Source organism: Anabrus simplex, chromosome 10, assembly GCF_040414725.1.
Source record: "Anabrus simplex isolate iqAnaSimp1 chromosome 10, ASM4041472v1, whole genome shotgun sequence".
NCBI lineage: Eukaryota > Metazoa > Arthropoda > Insecta > Orthoptera > Tettigoniidae > Anabrus > Anabrus simplex.
In genome coordinates this window covers 115,083,871-115,105,536 of record NC_090274.1, presented here as the reverse complement: position 1 = coordinate 115,105,536, position 21,666 = coordinate 115,083,871, and the positions used below count along the sequence as shown (strand labels likewise).

The 21,666-nt window shown below is 37.5% G+C and overlaps 1 protein-coding gene across 6 annotated transcripts in view; it reads right to left on the bottom strand.

Moving 5' to 3' along the window:
• The window catches only part of LOC136882199 (serine-arginine protein 55), a 202,459-nt gene that overhangs the window by 90,901 nt on the left and 89,892 nt on the right, over window positions 1-21,666 (bottom strand). For all 6 annotated transcript variants that reach the window (XM_067154760.2, XM_067154759.2, XM_067154757.2 and 3 more), the window contains exon 5: window positions 9,947-9,973. In XM_067154760.2, the coding sequence (XP_067010861.1) occupies window positions 9,947-9,973 (27 nt within the window). The remainder of the gene's footprint in view (window positions 1-9,946; window positions 9,974-21,666) is intronic.

Sequence of the window (21,666 nt, the reverse complement as noted above, 5' to 3'; positions counted from 1 at the left end):
CCACGAAGGGCGTGAAAATGAAAGACTCTTTCGGCCTCGCAACCTAATACTGTCAAGGTCGGAAAATAGCAAGAGTTGAACAAGGTAGGTCAGACGTGTAGATGAAAATGAGCCTGGCAAAAGTAAGTTGAAGAAATGGCGACTCATCTCAGTGCCCCATGTTCGCCAACACACGCTGCCAAGTTGAGAGCCCTGGGACCCCTTTTAGTCGCCTCTTACGACAGGCAGCGGATACTGTGGCTGTTATTCTACCGCCCCCACCAACAGGGGTAGTGAACAAAGATTTTGCTAGTCCATCTCAGAGATTTTTAAGGGCACATGAAATTAAAAAGTAAAAGGAACAAGGATAGTTATAGTGTGCAAAAGGCTGCGAATAGTTGACGCTTTAACTCAATCACTTTCCGCAAAGAAATTTTCTTCTCTCACATTATTCTCACTTCTTTTATCCATTTTCATATATATTGAAGTCACAACAACGAAAATATCAAGTGAGCCTTTTGAACATGTTGATTAATAGTCTGTTGTAGTCAAGCATTAGCCTACTGCTAGGAACAAACCCAAACCAAGAACATATGCAACAGACAGATTCTAACCTTCATTTGTATCAGCTGACTAATTAACTAATATTATTAGTTAAGATATTTTATTAGTCACATGTAGAGGCATGATTTTTTCTCATTAACGATAAGCGCAACAAAAAATATTTTGAAGCGATTTTGCGATATTTTTACGAATCATATGTTTCTGGTTAAGAAAATATTGATATTATGTTCGCAAATTTAAGGGAATTACAGCAAAATCTGTAGTGAATAACGAACTTGACATTTTGTTCCAAGATTATGGATGAAAAGAAAAGGAAGAGCAAACAAGGATTCATCAATAGGAAAGAAATATGTTATCATGAATGCTCTGGAAAATATCTTTAAGACATGGTATCAAAGAAAAGGGGTTGGCTCCATGCTTCTTGCCAAACAAAATGTTTGGAATGTTGTTCTAGTGGTGGCTGGTAATCCCACCCCAGTCTGTCTCCTCAAGGCATGACGTCTACAAGCAGCACAATTGACTGGTGTATTTCGGCTTCGTGGTCAGGTAAAATTAAGAAAGTGATCACAGACAATAGCGAAGATGGGTCGCTCGACAAGTGTTACGGTGCACAGCAGAGCTAAACAGTTTGCGAGTGAAGGTTTATACATTTCGGAAAGCAATATTTTAATGTGTAAATTTTGTAATGTTCGTATCGAGTGGGAGAAAAAGATACTATCTCAAAATATTGTTTTAAAAATAAGGAACATTCAGGGTGTAAATTTAGCACTCCAACAGGCAACAATAGAACTCTCATTAGATATGCAAAAGAAAACTAAGAGTGAAAAAAATAGAATTTAGTCACGAAACAGCGATACTACTCAAAGCCAACATCCCGCTGGAGAAGGTAGACGACCCTGCAGTCCGGAAACGGCTTCAAAAGTATGTACCAGGCATGTACAGTCTATCAATTAAACCTCCACAATCAACGATCAGTGATAGTAAGACTAGGTTTTCTAAGACCTCTTTCTGATAAAGATTTTTCTTTTTTCTGTTGGTTAGGATCTGGGGACCTTTCCACTATGGAAACAATACCTCGTACGTCCCCCGTTGCTCAAACGAAGTACTAGCAAGCAGCAAACAATCTTTGGAAGGGAAAACGGACTTGGTTCTTAGTAATTTATACATCTACCATTCATATAAATAATTCAGAACCACAATAATGAAATCTTTAAATATTAATTTTAGAATTTCATTAAAGCGAAATTAAAGCGATACGGCAATATCTATTTTGTGAAATAACGCGAAAATTAGTATCCTTTTCGTGAAATCGTTCAAAAATTAATGCGAAAAATTCATGCCTCTAGTCATGTGTAAATCTTTATGAAACAGAATTTGGTTAACTAATAATTATTTTTATGAGTTCTAATATGATTAGCTAATATTATTAGTTTTATGAAACAGGGCTCTGGTCATTCAGCAGATTGGGTGATTTGGAGGTCACTTTCAGGCATCATGAAATTCAGGTCAAACCTGAAGAAGTTGGGTTTCAGAGTAGATTCCATATTGTGTGAATGTGGAGAAGAGCAGACCACAGCACACTTACCAGCCCATTGTACAGTAGATGACCAACTCAAGGCAACACAACTCAGTGCCAGCTTCCAACAGATAATTTACGTAAACCAAATCAAAGGGATTTTCTCACCATTTTACTTGAAAACATCGAACAATTAAAATCGCCAAGACAAATCTGACGTCGACCAGCACTCGGTTATAGTGATAAGAAAATTTTAACTCGATTTACCAAAGTTTGCATCAATTAAAACATGTAACAAACAGGCACCTTGTTTTAATATAAAACTGTATAATTTATCAAGTGTTTGTAAATAGAGCATCAAGGCCATACCAGTGACATTTCATGCTATCATACTAGAGATCACGATCAATATGCACGTTAATCGATAGAATAGATCTGATGTATTTGAGAACAGTGCAAATGAACTTTTGAAATAATTTTAGACCTGAAATGTTATAACTCTAATCTGACGCAAGATTATTACAAACTGTATTAATAGACTTAGAAATATTACTGTATATGCAGTTTCATCAAATAAAGTTTTCAGCAGCAGTAAATGGCCTCTAACAGAGACTGAAACCACTAGGCCCTACAGCTATATGTATTTGTAATGTAAATACATCAGAAATAAATCAAGTGTTGATTAGGTGGGCAATCCAAGTTCATAATTGTGATTGTTGGAACTATCAATATGGGCTAATGAAACTAATAAACTACGATGAAATTTCTTAATTCAAAGATTATAGGAAATCACAAATGGGTGAAAGACAATTTTTAGAAAGAACTCCAGCACAATACCTAAGTAGTCTCTTGTATAGCACACATTCATCCCAGTGTGCCAATGTGAGCTGATCAGTTGGTAACTAGCACACCTACCAAGAGAAGGATAGTGCATGTAGCAGAAGTCAATACAAGAATCGAAGCTTGCTAGACCCTCAAGAATCTTGAAATAATTGTCCCGAATGAGTTTATGCATAATTCTCATGTAGCTGGTCCTATATTCAAAATTATACATTTTCGTTCTTGGCTGCTAGCATTTCACCCCAATATGCCAATTTGAGCTCAGCTGGTAACATGCACATGCCGTGCACCTTGGTAGGTGCGCTAGTGAGTTGCACCTTTGGGGTGCAAAAAATTAAATTCTATTTGCTGGTTAGCAGTCAGTGTGCTGAATAACAGAGTGAGACTGTTTGTGCTTGTACTTCCCATTCTAGTCAGAAGTAGTAAATTTATTCTGTTGAATGGTACAGTGGAGGGTGGAGAATATTTGTCGCACGACAGCCTACCTATGGATTAACATGACCTTACAAAGTTGACTAGCACAGTGCATATTTGCTTTTTTTGTGAAATTTCTTACTCTACATAAACCCTTGCCCCGTTACTCTATGGTGTTGGGTGTGAAGTTAGATGAATCTTCGTAGAGAGGTTTTACAGTCGGATGTCCCTCCTGACGTCAACCTCAGAGGAATTAATGAAGTGAAGTAAATGACATTGTGTATGATAAAAGGGAGAAGTTGAAACCCGGTGCCAGCCCCTGTCTAATAGCATCAAGGGGTCTGCTCAAGGTTTTATGTACTCATCTGACAAAGATCATATGCCCTCACTCCACATGAACGCTTGGAATTTAATGCAGGCTTTTGGCATGCAATCTAGTGATTAGAAATTGTATACCACCACCTCTCCTACCCTACCGGCCAACATTCTGATGGTGAAATTTTTTCGACCAGAAGGACTCAAAATGGCTCCACAGTGTCAGACCATATAACCTTGAGGCTGTAAAAATCTTGGCCACAAGGCAGGCTAGGTGAAATTGCTTACTAATGAAAGGAAAAAAAAAAAAAAATGTTAATCCTTTAGGAAGGGCTGGCACCTGCATCTAAGCACACAGAGATGGTTGAGAATGTTGAAACCTGCATCTATGATTTTCAACACAAGTTGGACTAAGTAGTGTTGCTTTCTAAATGGCAGCCATTTTCTTGCACATGACCAAGTAAAACCTCCAAATAATTTGAATGCTGTGTGCGAAATTCACACAACACGCAGTCAGAACCACTGTACCCAAGACCTACGCCCACACGGACTGTTTCAGGCACATAAATCGGCCTTGTACCGAGCATGCCATACAAGTCACGTTTCCTCATTACACAGCCAAAGTTTAGTCTGCACATTATCGCCATGCCACAATGTTTACTCATGGATCTCGAAGATTCCTTAACTTATGGACAGTGTATTTATTGCTTGGGGTTTTTCACTGCTTTCAATGCACTGTCGTTATAATCCCCAGTGGAAGGGATTTTAATATTTGTTCTAGTGTTCTTCACACCTTTTAAATCTCTTCTCTCATCTTTAGAAACGGCAGGACTTGGCTACTTTCACTGCACCCGCACATACAAGGTGAAATGCTCATAACACCCTAAATGGTGCATTATTGGACATCAGACCATCAGAAAAGTGCAGTGGTTTAATAAAAATACTGTTCTATCCCAAGGTGCATTTTTAATAAATCTTCCAAAGTTGCTCTGCTAAATTTTTTTGTTTTGTTTCTAATATTAAAATGGGACAAAAGAGTGAAAGATATTAAAGACTTTATTTTTAGAGGGTACTCCAGCACAATACCTAAAGTAGTCTCTTGTATAGCCCTAAATGAGTATGGGCTGATGTTCCCAGCACAATAAATTAAACTGAACTGGTCACTCATTTACATGCCAGTGAATCTACCGACACGATGCGGACGTACTTGAGCACTTCAAATACTACCAGACTGAACGAGGATCAAACCTACCAAGTTGGGGTCGGAAGGTCAGCGCCTCAACCGTCTGAACCACTCAGTCTGGCTCTCATTTCAATAAGTTTATGTCTGATCATGTCGGTTACAGCAATGTATACAGGAGATAAAATTGTTCTTACAGAACATTTCAAGAACAATTACAAAGATATTTTCATAAGAAAACAATCTTTCAATGAGTTTGTTGTGTTAAAAGGTTATATGTATGCTGAAGTTAATATCTTGTTCACAATCCTTCACGTTAGTGCATCCAGAACTTCCATGCATTTTAGGTCAGAGTTATTTATTCTCTGCTTCTTTGTAATATTTTAATGTTTATTAAATAGCTATGCAAGACCAAGTAGTTGGCTGAGTGGTGCAATCTGCATGGTCCTTAGCTTAGTTTTCAAGATATCTCTATGTTCTAGAAGAGCCCATTTTAGATTAGGAAGAAATACAAAGTGTTTTAAGAACACCTATGAAATAAGGCAATAATTAAAGAAAAAACTGAAAAATAGAGTAAGAGTGTACTGCAGAAAGTGGGTAGCGCGTGATTATTTTCTTGGACAAATTCAAGAATGGTAGTAATTTCACGCTCTGTTCCACTGTACAACAACAAAAACTTTTCCACTTGCAAACAGCTAATGAGCATGAATATAACTCAAATATAGATAAAGAATGATTTATTTACATTTCATAGAACATCTTTGGCGAGCAAGACCTACAGTAATGGCTAATAAGACATCACCGACGGTACACTTTCTCTTTATACAAATCCACAGTCACAGCATCTTTGGCGACTAAGGCCTACGGTAACAACTAATATGTCACTTCCGTCACATATTTTGTCGCGGTTGCACAAATTTTCGGATGACCCGCAGACATAAGATATATTTACGTCACCATGTAGTCTTTACCATACACACTATTAAAAACTTTGACAGACTACAATCTGTTTTCCAGGCCAGAAACCAGACTGAGTACGGGAGCCTGAAATATTTGTCCCGAATGAATAAATTTACATTACCAATATAGTTGGTCCGTTATTGGACATTATAAATTTTCCAATGAACTCATTCCTCGTTGCCAGCGTTTCGCCCCAGTGTGCAAAGTTGGGCAGAAACCAAGAGTGGAGCTTCCAGCACGATTCAGCTCCAACACGCACTACAAGAACAAAACAAGATTGGCTTCAAAGCAATCTCATCAGCAGACTGGCCCAGCAGCAGCCGTGACCTTAACCCAGTGGACTACAAATCATGGGCAGTGCTTGAGGGAATATGATAAGGCACCCCAATATTGAAAGCCTGAAGCGATCCTGTGCGGCAGTGGCAGATTTTCCAGTGGAGATCCTGCCTAATGCCATTGATGAGTAGCCAGGGAGACTTAAGTGAGACTGTGTGAAGGCAAATGATGATCATTTTGAGAAGTGATCGGTGTTACAAGTTGCCATGGACGTAAGTTAGACAAATATTAAGGAAATTATTCTGTCTTCAAAAATGCGTCTATATGTCAATAAAAACTTTGTAACACTTTAACACAAGACAAGGTAGGTAACTGAGTAACAGTACAACGTCTTCCTCTATTTGACCATAGGACAGCAGAGCATGCACCACATAAAAGGTCTAGTCATTTAAATCCTTAACTACACTTCCCGTGCTCATATGGAGTATATTATAGCAACCAAAAGCAGCACTGCTGCCTATGACGAATCAGTGCGCTGAAAACCAGCTTGTTCTATGCATCTGAAGTGACGCTACACTTGTGTCTTGTATTCTTTGTGAGCAGCGTAATGCAACAATTTGCGTGAAAAGCATGCTTGCATCAAATTCTGCTTCAAGCTAGGGAAAACATTTAGAATGTTATTAAATGCTGAAGGCTATCAGAAATTTAACATTTAAGTAGTTTTCCTGCTTTAAGATAGTGCAGAACATTGATTGTGATGTGCACCCGGGTCGCTCAGTCTTCATTTCAGCACCAGAAACTATCACAAAAGTGTTGGACTATCTACAAAGTCAGTAGTTCATGCTGTTGTCCACATGTAAGTTTTTAAAACATCTACAGAAGGATGCAAGGAGGAAGTAGTGTGATCTGCGACTCATTCAAAGTGACAATGCACCTACCCATACAATTCTCTGACTCTATAGCAACATGGCGCTCGTGCCACATCTTATTTGCCCAATCTTGCACAACAAGACCTTTTTCTGTTACCGAAACTAGAAATGCAGCTGAAGGGGAAAAACTCAAAATGAATGGCAGACCGTTTTGAACACGCTGTGAGGAAATGACCTCCTGGAATGCTTCCAATTATGGCAGTGCTGCTGGAATCTGTCTCTAGCCTCAAAAGAGGGCAACACTGAATGTGAAGGGAGGCACAACGAACCATTTATGAGATCAGTATGGGAATTAATTGACTTGACCTCACACAGAAATATTTTCAATAAACCTTCTATCAAGTCTTCACTAATTCAACATCAAAACCTAGACAACACATTTGACATTGCTCAGAGGGCATCAAGGTTGATAGATACCAACACATCAACGTATCAGAGATATATCTACCAGGTTTCCAAATCTAAAGTAAAATCTGATGGGTATTCACTAGGTAGTGTGAGTTGTGTTAAAGTAGGGGAGAGAACAGGATTGTTGGAGAAAACGGATGGCTTAGAGCAAGAATTGCTTTTTCATCATTACTCTTCACTCAAGGATGACAGTAGCAGGAGTGACAGGGGGAAGAGAAGGTGAAAGCAATATTGTTCGCAGACAGGATGATGGCAAGGGATAATAAAGTGGAAGAAGTTCAAGGGCAGCTGAATGCACAGCAAACAGCAGAGGAACAGCATGGGATGAATTTCAATGTGAAGAATAGTGAGGTGCTTGTGCCAAGGAAGGAAGACCAACTGCTTGCAGGAGGACAGGAAAGTGGAAAAGTTTCAAATACTTGGGAAGTATAATCGAGGAAGACAGAAGAGATAAAGAGATCTGCGAATAGCACAGTGTTAGAAGCTTGATCATACCCGTTATGTTCCAATGGATAGTGAAAGGAAGAGGTACTAGCAAGAGCACAAGAGAGTAAAATAAATTTGTGAGCAGCAGAATAGGAGATATGAGGAGACAGGGACAGAAGAGGGAAATACTGAAAGAGGAACCCTTCTCAAGAGACTAGAGAAATGTCACCTAAGGTATGGGCATATCAAACAATGGAGGATTCAAGTAAAGGAAATCCCACAGATAGATGGCTGAACGAACTGAAGAATTCTGTTGAGTAAACACAAACAGGGGTCGGTGGAGATGCAGGGGAGTTATAGGAAACACTAGAAGCTTATAATAAAAACAATGCAGCCAGTGACTGGAAACTGTGCTAGATGAGAACTGCATAAAAATATACAGTAGAACCTCGATAATTCGAAATCGGTTAATTCAAAATCCCACGTAATTCGAAGAAGCTCTCGTTCCCGGAAACATGAGATACAGTTTTGCATGTTATTTAAATTGTTTAATTCGAAATACGGATAATTCGTAATTCGAAGTACAATGTCGGCCCCATTACCGAAATTCAGACTTTTAATTCGAAACTGCCTTTACATTTTAAAACAATAGTACGGTATGTAACAGAGTAATTTCAACTCGAAATTTATCCGCGTCATAATAGAACGCGTATTCCGGAACGTGGAGGGGTAGCTTTCCGCACTTACACTCACTTCGGTGGGTCTACAGTGCGCTTCATGATTGCCAAGTTGAATGAAATCGGAATTCTTTTGTATTCAACCTTTTCAGGAACGCTGTAATATCGCGCAACAGGCAGTGTGCGGGAAAACAGAATGCGCGAATACTGGCGATGCCGACAGTTGACGAAAAAGCGAGGCTCCTATAATAAATTCGTAGGCACCGAACAATACTGTCATTGCCGATGAAACTGCATTGCTTTATTTTAATGCGAGCCCAAACGGTATTATGGTTTTAAAGGAGAAAGTGCCAGCCGGAGAATCGTACAAGTGGCGGGGATGGGGTCATTGTAGTGCGTTTCAATTGCAATGCACATGGAAGCGAGAAACTTTATCCCCTCGTCATAGAAAAGTTCGATAAGCTACGTTTTAAGGGCGTCGGGCATTTTCCATCCCAGTACAAAGCATCTAAAAATGCAAACAGTACAGATATCCAAAAAATTATGCATTTGCACAGGGGAACCAGCATTATTTATCCTCGTCTTTGAATTGTGTGATTTTTTTCTTTCGTTGCGTGAGGTTATGTTCGTCAGTGATTTATCCAAGTGCATTATTTGAACATTGTAAATGCACCTTGTTGGATACATTTCGGAAATAGTTTTTCTATGGCATTGGAAAGGTTTAAACTGTGAATCGAGGTGATTGCATGTATTAATGGGTCTTAGAATACTTCATGACGCGGCAAGTGTTTACATTTCTGAAGTACGAGAAAAGTGCCATGGCGGGAAATCGTACAATGATAGAGTCATAGGAAAGTTTGATTTTAAGGGCATCGGGTACTTTCTGTGTAAATACAAGGCATCTAAAATGCATACAGTATAGTACTCCAATGAATAAAGCACTTGCACATGGGAGCCAGCACAGATTTCTCCACGTCTTTGAATTGTGCTTTTTTTTCTTTCTTTCGTTGCGTGAGGTTATATTTGCCAGTGAGATATGGAAGTGCATTATTTGAATATTGTAAATGCACCTTTTTGGATACATTTTGGAAATAGTTCTTTTTTCATGGCATTTGAAAGGTATAAACTGTGAATCAAGGTTAACTGCATGCAGTAACGGGCTTAGAATATTTCGTAACGCGGCAAGGGTTGGTACTTCTGAATTGCGAATTGGCAGTTAATTCGAAATCACGTAATTCGAAGTCCGAGTTTGAGTCCCAACGACTTTGAATTAACGAGGTTTTACTGTATATGGTATGTATAACGGTACATCAACAACATACTGATAAATTTCCAGGTTTACAGCACAAGCAAACTCTTTGATTATAGCAAATATTCAATGAAACCCCACAGCTTTCACAGACAGCTGCAGTAATGAGCGACAGTTCTAAATATAATAGATATATATGAAAATAAAACTCACCTGTCATTCATACGGACATCCATATCCCTGAAACAAAAAAAGTATGATGTAATTGGCCTTCCTTTCATCTTACACTTGCAAGAAACTACACACATAAGCAAATATACTCTAACAATGTCCATACTATTACCTTCGTTAAGACATCGACACTTCCTCAGGCAGCCAAACCGTGTGCTACAATTATACATCTTCATTCCTGCTGACCTTCTCCAGTTAGTTACAGTACGACACCTGCCGTGGTGTTAGTGATATATATCATACCACCACTGCTCCATCATCACCTCACCCAAGATCTTTAGAGTCTCTATACCATGCAATCTCATCCATACAACTAACTCAAAATTCAATCAATACTTTCTTTTACAAGTTATCTACCAAATGGACTGTTAAAAATAAGAAATACATACGAAATTCAAGTGCTCATCAAAAAATGACTGGTTTGTCAAGAGAAGGTTGTATACTGAAGCACTTCATCTAGGACACTACATCAGAACCAAAGCTTTAAAAAAAAAAAGACTTGCTGGTTACATAACCAAAATCAAAACTAGATATAAATTTGAAAGATTTTGAAATTATAACAACAATAATCCCATTGCCTCAGCTACTGTCTGCAGTCAGTTTGATCTAATGCCACCTAGGCCACCTGCACATGAAGTTTTATGTTCCACCTCATTCAACCAGATGGCAGCAATACGATCAGTTGAGCATTCTAAGACTGAATGTTAATTAATTTTGTCGAGTAAACGCCACAATGTGCCCAGGGATTTTAACATGCCAGCCTGGTAAAAGGCAATTCTTAGCTCCAAATGAAAATTCAAACCATGAACTGGAACTTTTACCTCGTATTGCTGAAAGACTTCACACCACCACATTACAGTACTAACATGCTACTGCTTTAAAACTGATGCTTCTCCCCGTTGAGCAGAAGTATCTACAATACCAGATATCACAGTTCATTACGGAAGATCCAGGAATCTTATTTAACAGCAACACGGAATCTAGCAGAAGACCTTAACTGAACAAAATTACGTAGCAAAATCAATAATCGCATTATTTTCTAAACACCGTTTATCCAGCGACGCTTACTGAAATCCGTTCAGCAGTTGCCTGACAAATTCAGTTACTAGAAAATGATTTAAGAAACGATTAACATGTTGCCTGCCGCTTGATGCGCATGTATATCATGTTTAAGTGCACAGGCATAGTCATATACAATCTGTTCTAGCTAGTCTTTACTGGTCGCCACAGTGATTGGGCTTTCTTCTTCTATAGCGGCTCTCAGATTTGATTTTGAGTTAAGTGTTAGGGTTATGGGTTCATGACCTGTTGCTTTCAAAAGTGGTGTAATAAGGGATGAAACTGGAAATGACAATTCTAGTGGTCCTTCAAATTCAAACACAAGAAGAAATGCAAAATGCAAATCAAATTAGGGGAAAAGAACTGACTTCATTTATTATTGTTATCAGTTCCCTGAAAATCCTGTGCTTTGCTCAGAGCTTTGCTTTAGAATTTACCACTAGTGCATAACTGTGATCGACTAAAATAATATCCACTACTGCATCAAAAAACTTCTTGGTGTGAACAAAATAAAAATGTAACAATATTTGTTAAATGCAATGTAAACATGCTGTATTAATAACATGCACATCGATGATGGAAAGAAAAGATAAAACATATCAGCTCCACGGCTGATGTGTATGTTTAAATACGGCGGCAGTGAAAACGACAGCAGCAATACCTAATATTTAATTAATTCATGTCCTAATTTGTTATATTTCCACTGTTGTACCAATCCTAACTGTTGGTCAGAAAGAATTCAACACAGAAGAAACAGCATCTCAAGGGCAACTCCTTTTTGTAAATGGAAATTCCCAGTAAAGATCTCCCTCTGCCAGCATGCCACTTTATAGAATGTATACACAAGGCACGGAGACATTCTACACCAAGCCAAGAAATTATTTTTAGCTGTTAATTCCATATATAGCTCTGGCAGAGATTGCAGAATGGCCAAACGAACTAACACCTAAAGCCTGATTAAAGCTAACGGAAGAAGTTGACCGGTATAATGGTTCAAGAAGGAAGTCCAATAAACGTACGATATACTGAACTGTGTATACTCCATATTTTTTTAAAAAAAGGCATGATATAACAATACTTGAGGAGGCAACATATGGAAATGGCTAATGCACAAACATTAATCAAGAGAAGTAGAAAGGTGGGAAGTAAATGAGATTATCTCTGATTTTACAACAAAGATTGGCCAAAATAAAAGATCTTGAACATATATTTCTTTTTAAAAAATCTGTAAAATATTATCTTTAGTAAGCCTTTTCTACAGAGCAATGATTCCCAAACTTTCCCAGCTGGTGGCCCCATCTTAGCGAATCCCATGCCCTATCACCTTTATTACTTTATTATTATTATTCTTCCCTTCTTCTCAGACCTGCTGCTACTTGTGGAGTACAGGTAAAACTACACTTATGACAGGAAGAAAGTATTCAATAAAATATCACATCAGAAACAACATTCTTAGCAATATACATGTGTGTTCCTAGCTTCCAATTTTCTTCTTTTGCTGCCCTTCTTTCTATTAGCTTAGTAAATACCATACAAGGAATGTATAAGAAAAAGAAAAGGAAACAGATGGAGTAGTGAATTAATCATACCCCACATTAAATAGCATGCACAGTCAAGAGAGGGAAGGTGGAAGAGGTTGGAGCAGTCCAAATGTCTAAATAAAAACCTTGACGGCATACCTGTGAAGAGCAGTGCTCTCAAGGTCATATACCAGGATGCTGGTTGGTGGGTACAGGAGAGGTTTGGGAAGGAAAAGAAAGAAAAACCCCTTTTCTTCTCCTGCACAAGGACAATGCAGTGCAAGTTGATCCCGATCTGTTTCCTTGGTCCTGTTACGTCTTTAACATAGGTAGAATTATCCTTTTCACATCGTCGTTTGTATAAAGGCAAGACCAGCAAGTTGCTGATCCCCGTCTGTTTTCTTGGTCCTATTAGGCCTTTAACAAACGTAGAATTATCTTTTCCACAAGTGTTGCCCTTTGTATAAACAAATTATTCACAAATCTCCGAAATGCATACTGAATGATTGAGACACACCAGTAGCAGAAAAATTAGAAAAAAGGAACTGCAAGATAAAAATTTCCTACAATTCATAAATAAAAATTTCATTACATATGATAATTTCACTCTTATATGACCATCTACCTGGTTACAATTTTGAAAAAGATGTATGTCTCCCATCTTTAACGAGAGTTGCTGCTTTTGATCTGTTTTTTCCACCACAATGAAGAATCAATCAATATATCCAGCCATGCCTTATAACAAGATAACTTACACCACATGACAACAGGAAAAGAAAAAAACACTGTCATTTTGAAATAAAACAAGTTCAGACACATGAAGGCACAGGAGAAACAAAATGCAAGAGAATGCCAATGATGGCAACCTGTTCATTAGAATAGCACTCTCCAATTTGACAGATGGTGAACACGAATTACTTTATGCCTGCATGACCCAGAATAATGGAACATGATAGTCTTTGATGTATAAGTTGAGTGAAATGAGTCCAATTGAAGGAATATAAAAAAGAAGTTCCTGTAAGCACCAAGTTGCCATTTGTTAAATCAGTGTTGAGATTTTACACTCGCATCTAAAAAAATTCACAAACAAATTTTTAATTTATCCAGCTCAAATTGTGCAGTAATATTGGGTATCATAATCTAAATGCAAAATCTGTCATTGAATTTTTATGTTCAAATTTCATTTTTGTGCCCTACCTACCATACCTCTTCCCTTACGTGCCAAAAAGTTAACATTTTAACAACTCGGATTAAGGATTCTATCAGAAATCTCAATGTGTGAAGAACTTTCTTGTTCCGCCACATCTAATTACATCAATGATGTAACTAGCAATATGAGATCTACAAGAAGCTCAAGGATTTACTTCTGGAAACAAAGTCAAATGGCAGAATGTGGCAAAGATAAACTACACCACCAACAGTGAAAAGAAAAATGACACAGGCAGACATAGCACTCAGCTGGTTAAGGCATAGCACAAGGAAAGCAACTTTGTAGTTTTCCAAGACTACAATCACATCGCAAACCATAGCAACAAGGCAGCCTGTTTTATGTGGAGCCAGAACCAGCGGAATGTGACTATTCATTTCAAAAATCCCACAAGCATGGGCTATAATTTTAACTGTGGCGGATTTGGTAAAAAAGTATCAATTTATGTTTCCAAGATAAGGGAGTGACATGGCTCCCCACCCACGAAATTGTATCCACCAAATTTCCAAAAACTTATGGAGTAATGGAAGCCATTTCTCTCCAGAAAGAGCAAGCAGGGGAAATGCCAGTAGTTTAATTCTCCAGATGTAACAAACACACAAAATTCTACAAGTGACTTCAAATGATCGAAGAGGACATTACATTTTTAGTACACCACTACCTGTAATCAAAGATTATATGTACACCACAGAGAAAAAAGCAGTATCGTTTTAATAATATTAAATGTAAGAAACAGTGAAAAAACTTTGCATTTATTGAGCAGATAATAAGTGGAACCACACACTTGTAAAAAAGCAGTAGCAGGTAACGTACACAACACTGAGCCTACCCAGGCGCCATGTAGCGTATTTGGTCTGAAGATGTTCATGAAGTAATTCTGAAGACAAGTGGTTTTTTTTGGTTTTTTTTTTTTCTTTTCAGATTACTCACCCAAATAATAAGCTGACAAAATTTGCAGATCACCCTGGACCATGCATTTAAAATTTTAATAAAAGGGGAATCAAAACAGTAAAATAACTCATTTACAGAGTAATCTGTAAAAATGTATTAACTTTTTTCAGAATTATCTCATGAACATTTTAAGATGAAACACATTGCACCAAGATGGGCTACATATTCTGTGCTCTACCCGCAGTAACATGGTTCCTAACTAGAGCATTTTAAGAAACAATCAATACAGAAAGGGGAGGGGGGAACCTTCACCTCCGAAGAAACTTCATTTCAAATCATAACTCTGGATAGGTGCAATGAAATTACCTGAGGAACGTTGATACACATGGTCAAGTTATCTTGTTATAACACTAGCACAAGAGAAATTCAACAAATGACAAAGGAAGTCCATCATTACAGTGTGTTATAAAAAAGTATACAGAAAGAATGCTACATGAATAACCAAAAGGACTTCAAAATGCTCCCTAGAATTGAGAAATTTAATACAAGGATTCTAAATCAAAAGTCCCATTAGTCATTCAAATTACATTCCTCAGCCATCCAGACATAGAAGGTCCCGCTGATAAATGCCTGCCTAAATCATAAAGATAATTTGAAACATACAAAACTCTCCGTAACTGTGTTGTGGTGCCATATGAAACATGCCGCTTCAATTATAAAAATGTCATCCCATTTCACAACAAAAGATTTGATATTTACTCCCATATGAGCGATACATAATATTTCAAATTAGTTCTACATCATTCTCAATCACTTAATGCTAATAAACTGTGTGAACTTATCTGCAATGAAATCTTACTAATTACGCATATTTCTCTTCATCAGCGACTGCAAGAAAAATTACAATCCAAAACTCTTTATGACAATGTTAATATTTTCATGAAGTAATTGCCTCACTGTCGTGCTTTGGAAAGATTTAAAACAACTGTAAGGAGAAAGCAGCAGTCATAATAGGTGCGTTATTTATTTTCCTATAATTTAAAGTAACTGTTTCACTGTACTTGCTTTAAAAAGATTTAAGCAACTAGAAGAAAAAAGAAGCAACCACAGAGGTTATTTTATTCAAATGACAGAGCAGAAATGAACTTCACTGGTTTACTCACCCATAGAAACCAGAACTTGATTCTGTCCACTTCTATATTGAGGCCTTATTTATAGAGTAACCTTAGGAGGCAAGACTAACAGCAAGCCTTTCTGTTATTTTGGGAGAGAAATGGCATAATTCTGTGGAAGTAACTACATATCGTGAATTTTAAAAATCAAGTGCTGCAGTCCCCCCACCCCGTACACAGGGTATCCTGTACATCTTAATTGCAACACACCTATACCACACATCAGGAGAAACCAGAGGCACTCTTGTATAAAAATATAATAAAAGTAATAAAAAATATAGTAATCATATGAAATTATAAAATTATTTGAATTAAAGAAGATAATTCCTTCTGCAACGAATGGACTTTTTTAGGACACAATTATTTTAAAACTAAATTTTTGAAAGCTTAGAATACTTTTCCAATTTCATCAAGTTTTCAACATTTCCCCTTGCCTAGCCTGACAATGTTGCATACAAATTTAAGTCTGTTGTCTATTTTCCTGTATGGTGACCTGATCAAGGACCTTAAAACAATAAACAGCTACCAACTTCGTGGTTTTGCTGCAAACACCCATCAAAATTTATTTTTGTCATATGCCCTCACTCCATAGGAACACCGTGGAGATGTTTGGAATTGAATCCAGGCTTCTGGCATGCAATCAAATCTTATACCAACTCCCCTCCCCTCCTACCAACCAACATTCTGCTGGCAAAAATATTGTCCACCAACAGAAGCCAAACCAGCTAACCACAGTGTCAGACCACATAGACTTGGAGCCTTTTAACGGCCCTAGCCAGCACAGATGCTTCCTATCTTGCGATTTTTTTATATCTCATCTTTAATGAAACTTTATATTATCATACACTGGATAAATTCGCCTTCTTCCAGACACATGACCTTCGATGTTAGGCCCCTTTAAACAACAAGCATCAATTCTCCTTCATGTTTCTATCCATTCCGGATGTTGGCAACCATCTTGACTGTGCTGTTCTTGTAACCTATGGCTCAGAATAACTCTGTCGAAGTTTTTGAGATCCAAGCCCTGACATTTTGCAACCAGGATATTCTTTTCCGACCAATCTTCCCTTTCCTGATTATTTTTTATTCAGGAATAGAGTGTAGGAAATGGTATCTACTTTCATTCCTATGATATGTCCAAGATATTGAATGTTCCTAGTCTTCAAGGTGGTCATTACTTCCTGTCTGTCTTCATTTTCTGGAGAATCTCAGCATCTGTGAGATACCGAAAACCATTTGTAGGTATTTCATTGTAAGGAAGTATATATGAGTCAAATTCATAGGGAGTAGTAAAGTCTGTATATTCATAGCTTCAATATCACTGATGGCCTACAGTTTTTACTGTAATAAGAGGGTCTATTGACTCATCAAGTAGATAGAGAGGTCGAAGAGATGGTCTGCCCACAGCACCCTCATTATACTTCTTTACAATCGCATCTCAAAAGCCACCAATCGCTTATCTAATGAATCGGTCAGTTTCCATATTTCAGCACCATACAAGAGAGTAGAGTATAGCAGCGCAAGTCTGCCCACACTTTGCTAACCCATGATTATTAAACAGGTTTCTCATCTTAAGGCGACACTCCAGAGATAAAAAGATATTTTTACCTAAAGCACGGATTTTCACGAAACTTTGTGGGAATGTCACCTACATCAAAGAGATATCACAAACATTTCATTCATCATCAGTAGTTTTTTCCCCAAAAAAATTCTTGAAATTCTTTTGAAATTTTTAATTCCATTTTTCATGCAGTTTAATTAACATATTAATGTAAATATGTAATTAGGTAGATAATACTTCTTTTAAAAGCACTACATATCGATTTTTCTGTATATAATTTATATAAGGAGATATATCGTGCTATAAAGTTTGTGCAATTTTTTCGTTCTAAAATTTTTGACTATGTGAAAAAATTCTGCAATCAAAAATTCCATACGCAGATTTCTTAATATACCTGTGAGACATATACCATACAAATTTTGTTACAATTGGCTGAATCTTATGGGAGAAAAATGGGATTTAAATGTAAAAATTACAACTGGCAGGAAAATTAAAGCAAAGCTCAAGTGATGTTTTCTTCCTGATTCATTACCTAAAAGTCACTAGAACTGTATGTTTTCCCTTCCCCTCCTTAATTAGCAGCTTCTGTATGAATACTGGTAACTCTGGAAGCTTGTCTCTTCTTTTCCTTCTCTAATGAACGGAAAATGATTCACCTGCATTTTGTTTTCCACAATGCAACTTTCCCTGAGTCAAAGTTATGGGGATTGTAGTTTGTCATGTCATAATTGTTGACTATAGGTGCAGGACTTAAATGGCTTGAAGTTCACGCGACACTCTCCTGATGAGAACAATCTGATTCTGACATTTCATGACCTTTTGTCCCTGATTTCTTCAAGGGAGACTCCTGTTCGGTAATAGCTGATCCCCACCTTCTTTCCCATCAAAAGAGGAGCAATTCGTCGCTTAGCTAGGGCTGATTTATATTTAGGCATATTGTTCATTCCCTTGGATACAAGCTATCAATTATTACAGCACACTGTCTTTCAATAGTAACCGTATCTTGATACGCAAATACAAGACGTTACTTGCGTGCGTTCTTCACAAAAGTAAACAGACTGGCTACCACCACAGAACCCAAAAAAAAAAGATTAACATACAAGAATAACAAAACTTATAGTTGTCGGTGCTATTGTAATACCATCAGGAATACCAATACAAGCAAAAAATGTTGCTCAATGACAGTAGAGTACTGAAATATTAGTCCATAACAGGCTTTATAAATTTTATTCAGAAATATGGCAGATCTTACAGCTTCAGTCTGTATAAGTATATCAGGAGAGGAGAGGGGGGAGGGGGCGCGTTAGCCCATCCCATGGATGTGTAATTGCAAAGAACAGGCATGTTTGATTGAATGGAAACAGGACAATGATATCATGACCCAACAAAGCAGTGCAGCAGATACCACGCCCATTTCTGCTCTGTGCAGACTGGCAAAAATGCATTATTAAAGTGATAAATTGCTTGAATTCAACGAAGTAACTTTCTGAAAAGAAAGAAGAAACTCAATCCTTTCTTCTTTCTTGTGAACCGTCCAAACTTAGGACCACACCAATAACACTTCACTTCCTTCTTATCATCCCTTCCTTCCTCTTTTTCCATACTGCCTTCATTCTTTCAGAATGCTACATTATTCTCTCTTCCCCCTCTGCACTCTTTCTTTTCTTCCACAAGAACGTATGTTGGAAAGTTGTTACCTGAAATGGTCACGGCATTCTTCATCCGGAATTCCTAGCCTCTTTTGAGCTCTTCTTTCACCCGCTTGGCATATCCCCCCTGGCTCAAGTGGCATATTTTATTAAAAATTTGTTTAACCTTGCTGGATCCATTCTGACCCTGTATCCATAGAATCGCAGCCATCTCTTCCTTAATGTTGTTTCCAGGTCTCCTGTCCTTTTGTTATCTCCCTATTTGATCATAATCTGTAGTTTCCCCTCTACCACCCATGGGCCGCAAATCCTCCTTATTACTCTCCTTTGAACCCTTAGTACTTTTTCCAGGTTTGTTAGTGTTGTTGATTCCACCCCCTAAAGAATCACTGGTTTTACCACAGCATCATAATGACTTAGTTTGACATTAATGGAGAGATTCTTATTGTTGTAAATGGCTTTGGTGGCAGTGTTTAGCCTTTCCAACTCAAGTCTCCCATTTTCCACGGCCTCTTTATCCATCCCATTGCTGTTGACAATCTCTCCCAGGCATTTTAACTGCATTGTGACCTTCACTTTGCCATATTTCGTCTTCAGTGTTCTCTTCACATAACTCCTGTCCGTGCTCATCATTTTTTTTCTTTTTTTTTGAAGGAGATTTTTAAACCTGTTTTCTTGGCTATCTCCTGTAGTTCATTTATCTGTGTTATTGCTTCCTGTTCTGTCTCAGCGAAGAGTGCCAAATTATCAGCAAAAGGCCAAACACTTGGGTTCGACGTGTTTATTTTTAGTACCTATTATAACACCTGAGTCATTATGTTTCCACAGTGTTTTCATGACCTTATGTAGAACCACTATGAACAGTGTTAGTGATAAGCTGTCACCCTATCTCAGATCTGTTTTTACCTGGAAGGGTTTGGTGATCTCTCCTAGAAATTTCACTTTGGATAGGGTGTTTATTAATGTTAACCGAAGTCGAGTATTTTTGGATCGATGCCATATTCTCCAAAAAGCCCATCAAAGTGTCTATCTACTGAATCGTATGCTTTTTTTAAAAAAGATACACAAGTAAGTATTTTTTATTTTATACCTTGTCAATACATTAATTGCATAGGGCAACTTATTGGTTAAAAGTGGTACATGTTTCGTATATTATTAACATCTTCAGAAACATAACACTATTTAGATGAAAAATTCATATATGACAAAGTATCAATGCTTGAGAGGAAGTGACCTTAAAATTGTCAATTTTCAGTGTCAGTCTGTTCAATAGGAGTTTAGAAACAATCTTACATGTGGCAGATAAAAGAGATATTCCTTTCAATTTCAGTCATTAAATCTTTTTTGCCAAAATGACCAAAATATCGATTTTTATCTCCGGAGTTTCGCCTTAATGGAAAATTATTACAAGTAATAAATCTCATTGTAGACCGTATTGGACATCCGATATGAACAGTAAAACAAGAATAATAGTTAACACCACCTTTCCAATGCTTATCTTTCCTTATATTTAGGAAATAAACATTACAACAGGCGTTGTAAGATGGGACATGTTTTGCTTAACAGTCGTAAGCATCATCAGCCGAAAATAAATCTTATCCTAAAGTTAGGCAACACGATTACGTGTTTTTTCTAACTCAGCCATGATGAACACTCATATTTTCACTCTTGTTTTTATGTTTGAACATTCTGATTGACTGACTGCTAACAATGATAATCTAATGATTGTAATTATTTCACTACCAGCTCTGTATTGTACTTTCTGTTCTTATCCTCTGTCTCAACTGTATTGTGTTTTTTCTCTTAGCCATGTTGTAACATTCTATGTTTTTTCACACTAGTTTTAAGCCTATTTTCATTTTCTAAATATAAATGTTGATTCTTAGGGTCCATATATGTTAAGGATATGACCTAACTTTAGGCTAAGATTTATTTTCGGCTGAAGATGCTTACGACTGTTAAGCAAAACATGTCCCATCTTACAATGCCTGTACTAATGTTTATTTCCTAAATATAAGGAAAGATAAGTATTGGAAAGGTGGTGTTAACTATTATTCTTGTTTTAATGTATTAATGGAAAATGCCGAGTAAATAAATAAAACCACCTGCGAGAAGTCATTTGTCTCTCGTACACTTCCAAAACTAAAGACAAAACACAATGCAGCCACCACAATTTCAAATCGGTGCCATTTGATGAATGGCTACACAACTATATTTGGAATTCAGACAAGTCTCTCCGAGAGATGACAGCAGCAGGATGATGATCTGCATCTTCAGGGTTAAAACATTGTAATAACATTTGAAATATTCACTCAGTTTGTTAGATTGTGTTGAGTACACTCCGTCCATGGCAGAACAGATAAGTAAAGAGAAAAAATGGCCAACTGGACAACAGTACGATCTGAATTCTCAACCTTGAAGTAGTGCCAGACCTGTAGCTCAGATCCTTTCCGACAGAATTGGTATTACCTATGCCACCGTAGCTCAATCGGCACACAGCATACTGCTGTGGAAAAACACCAACGGGTTTGTTTAGGGCTGAATGTCCCCATCCAAAGAACGAATTACCGTCAACAGACAAAAATAAATTATTCTGCGTGAAATGCAGTTGATCACATGCTTTATATCAGTTTTGAACAGAAT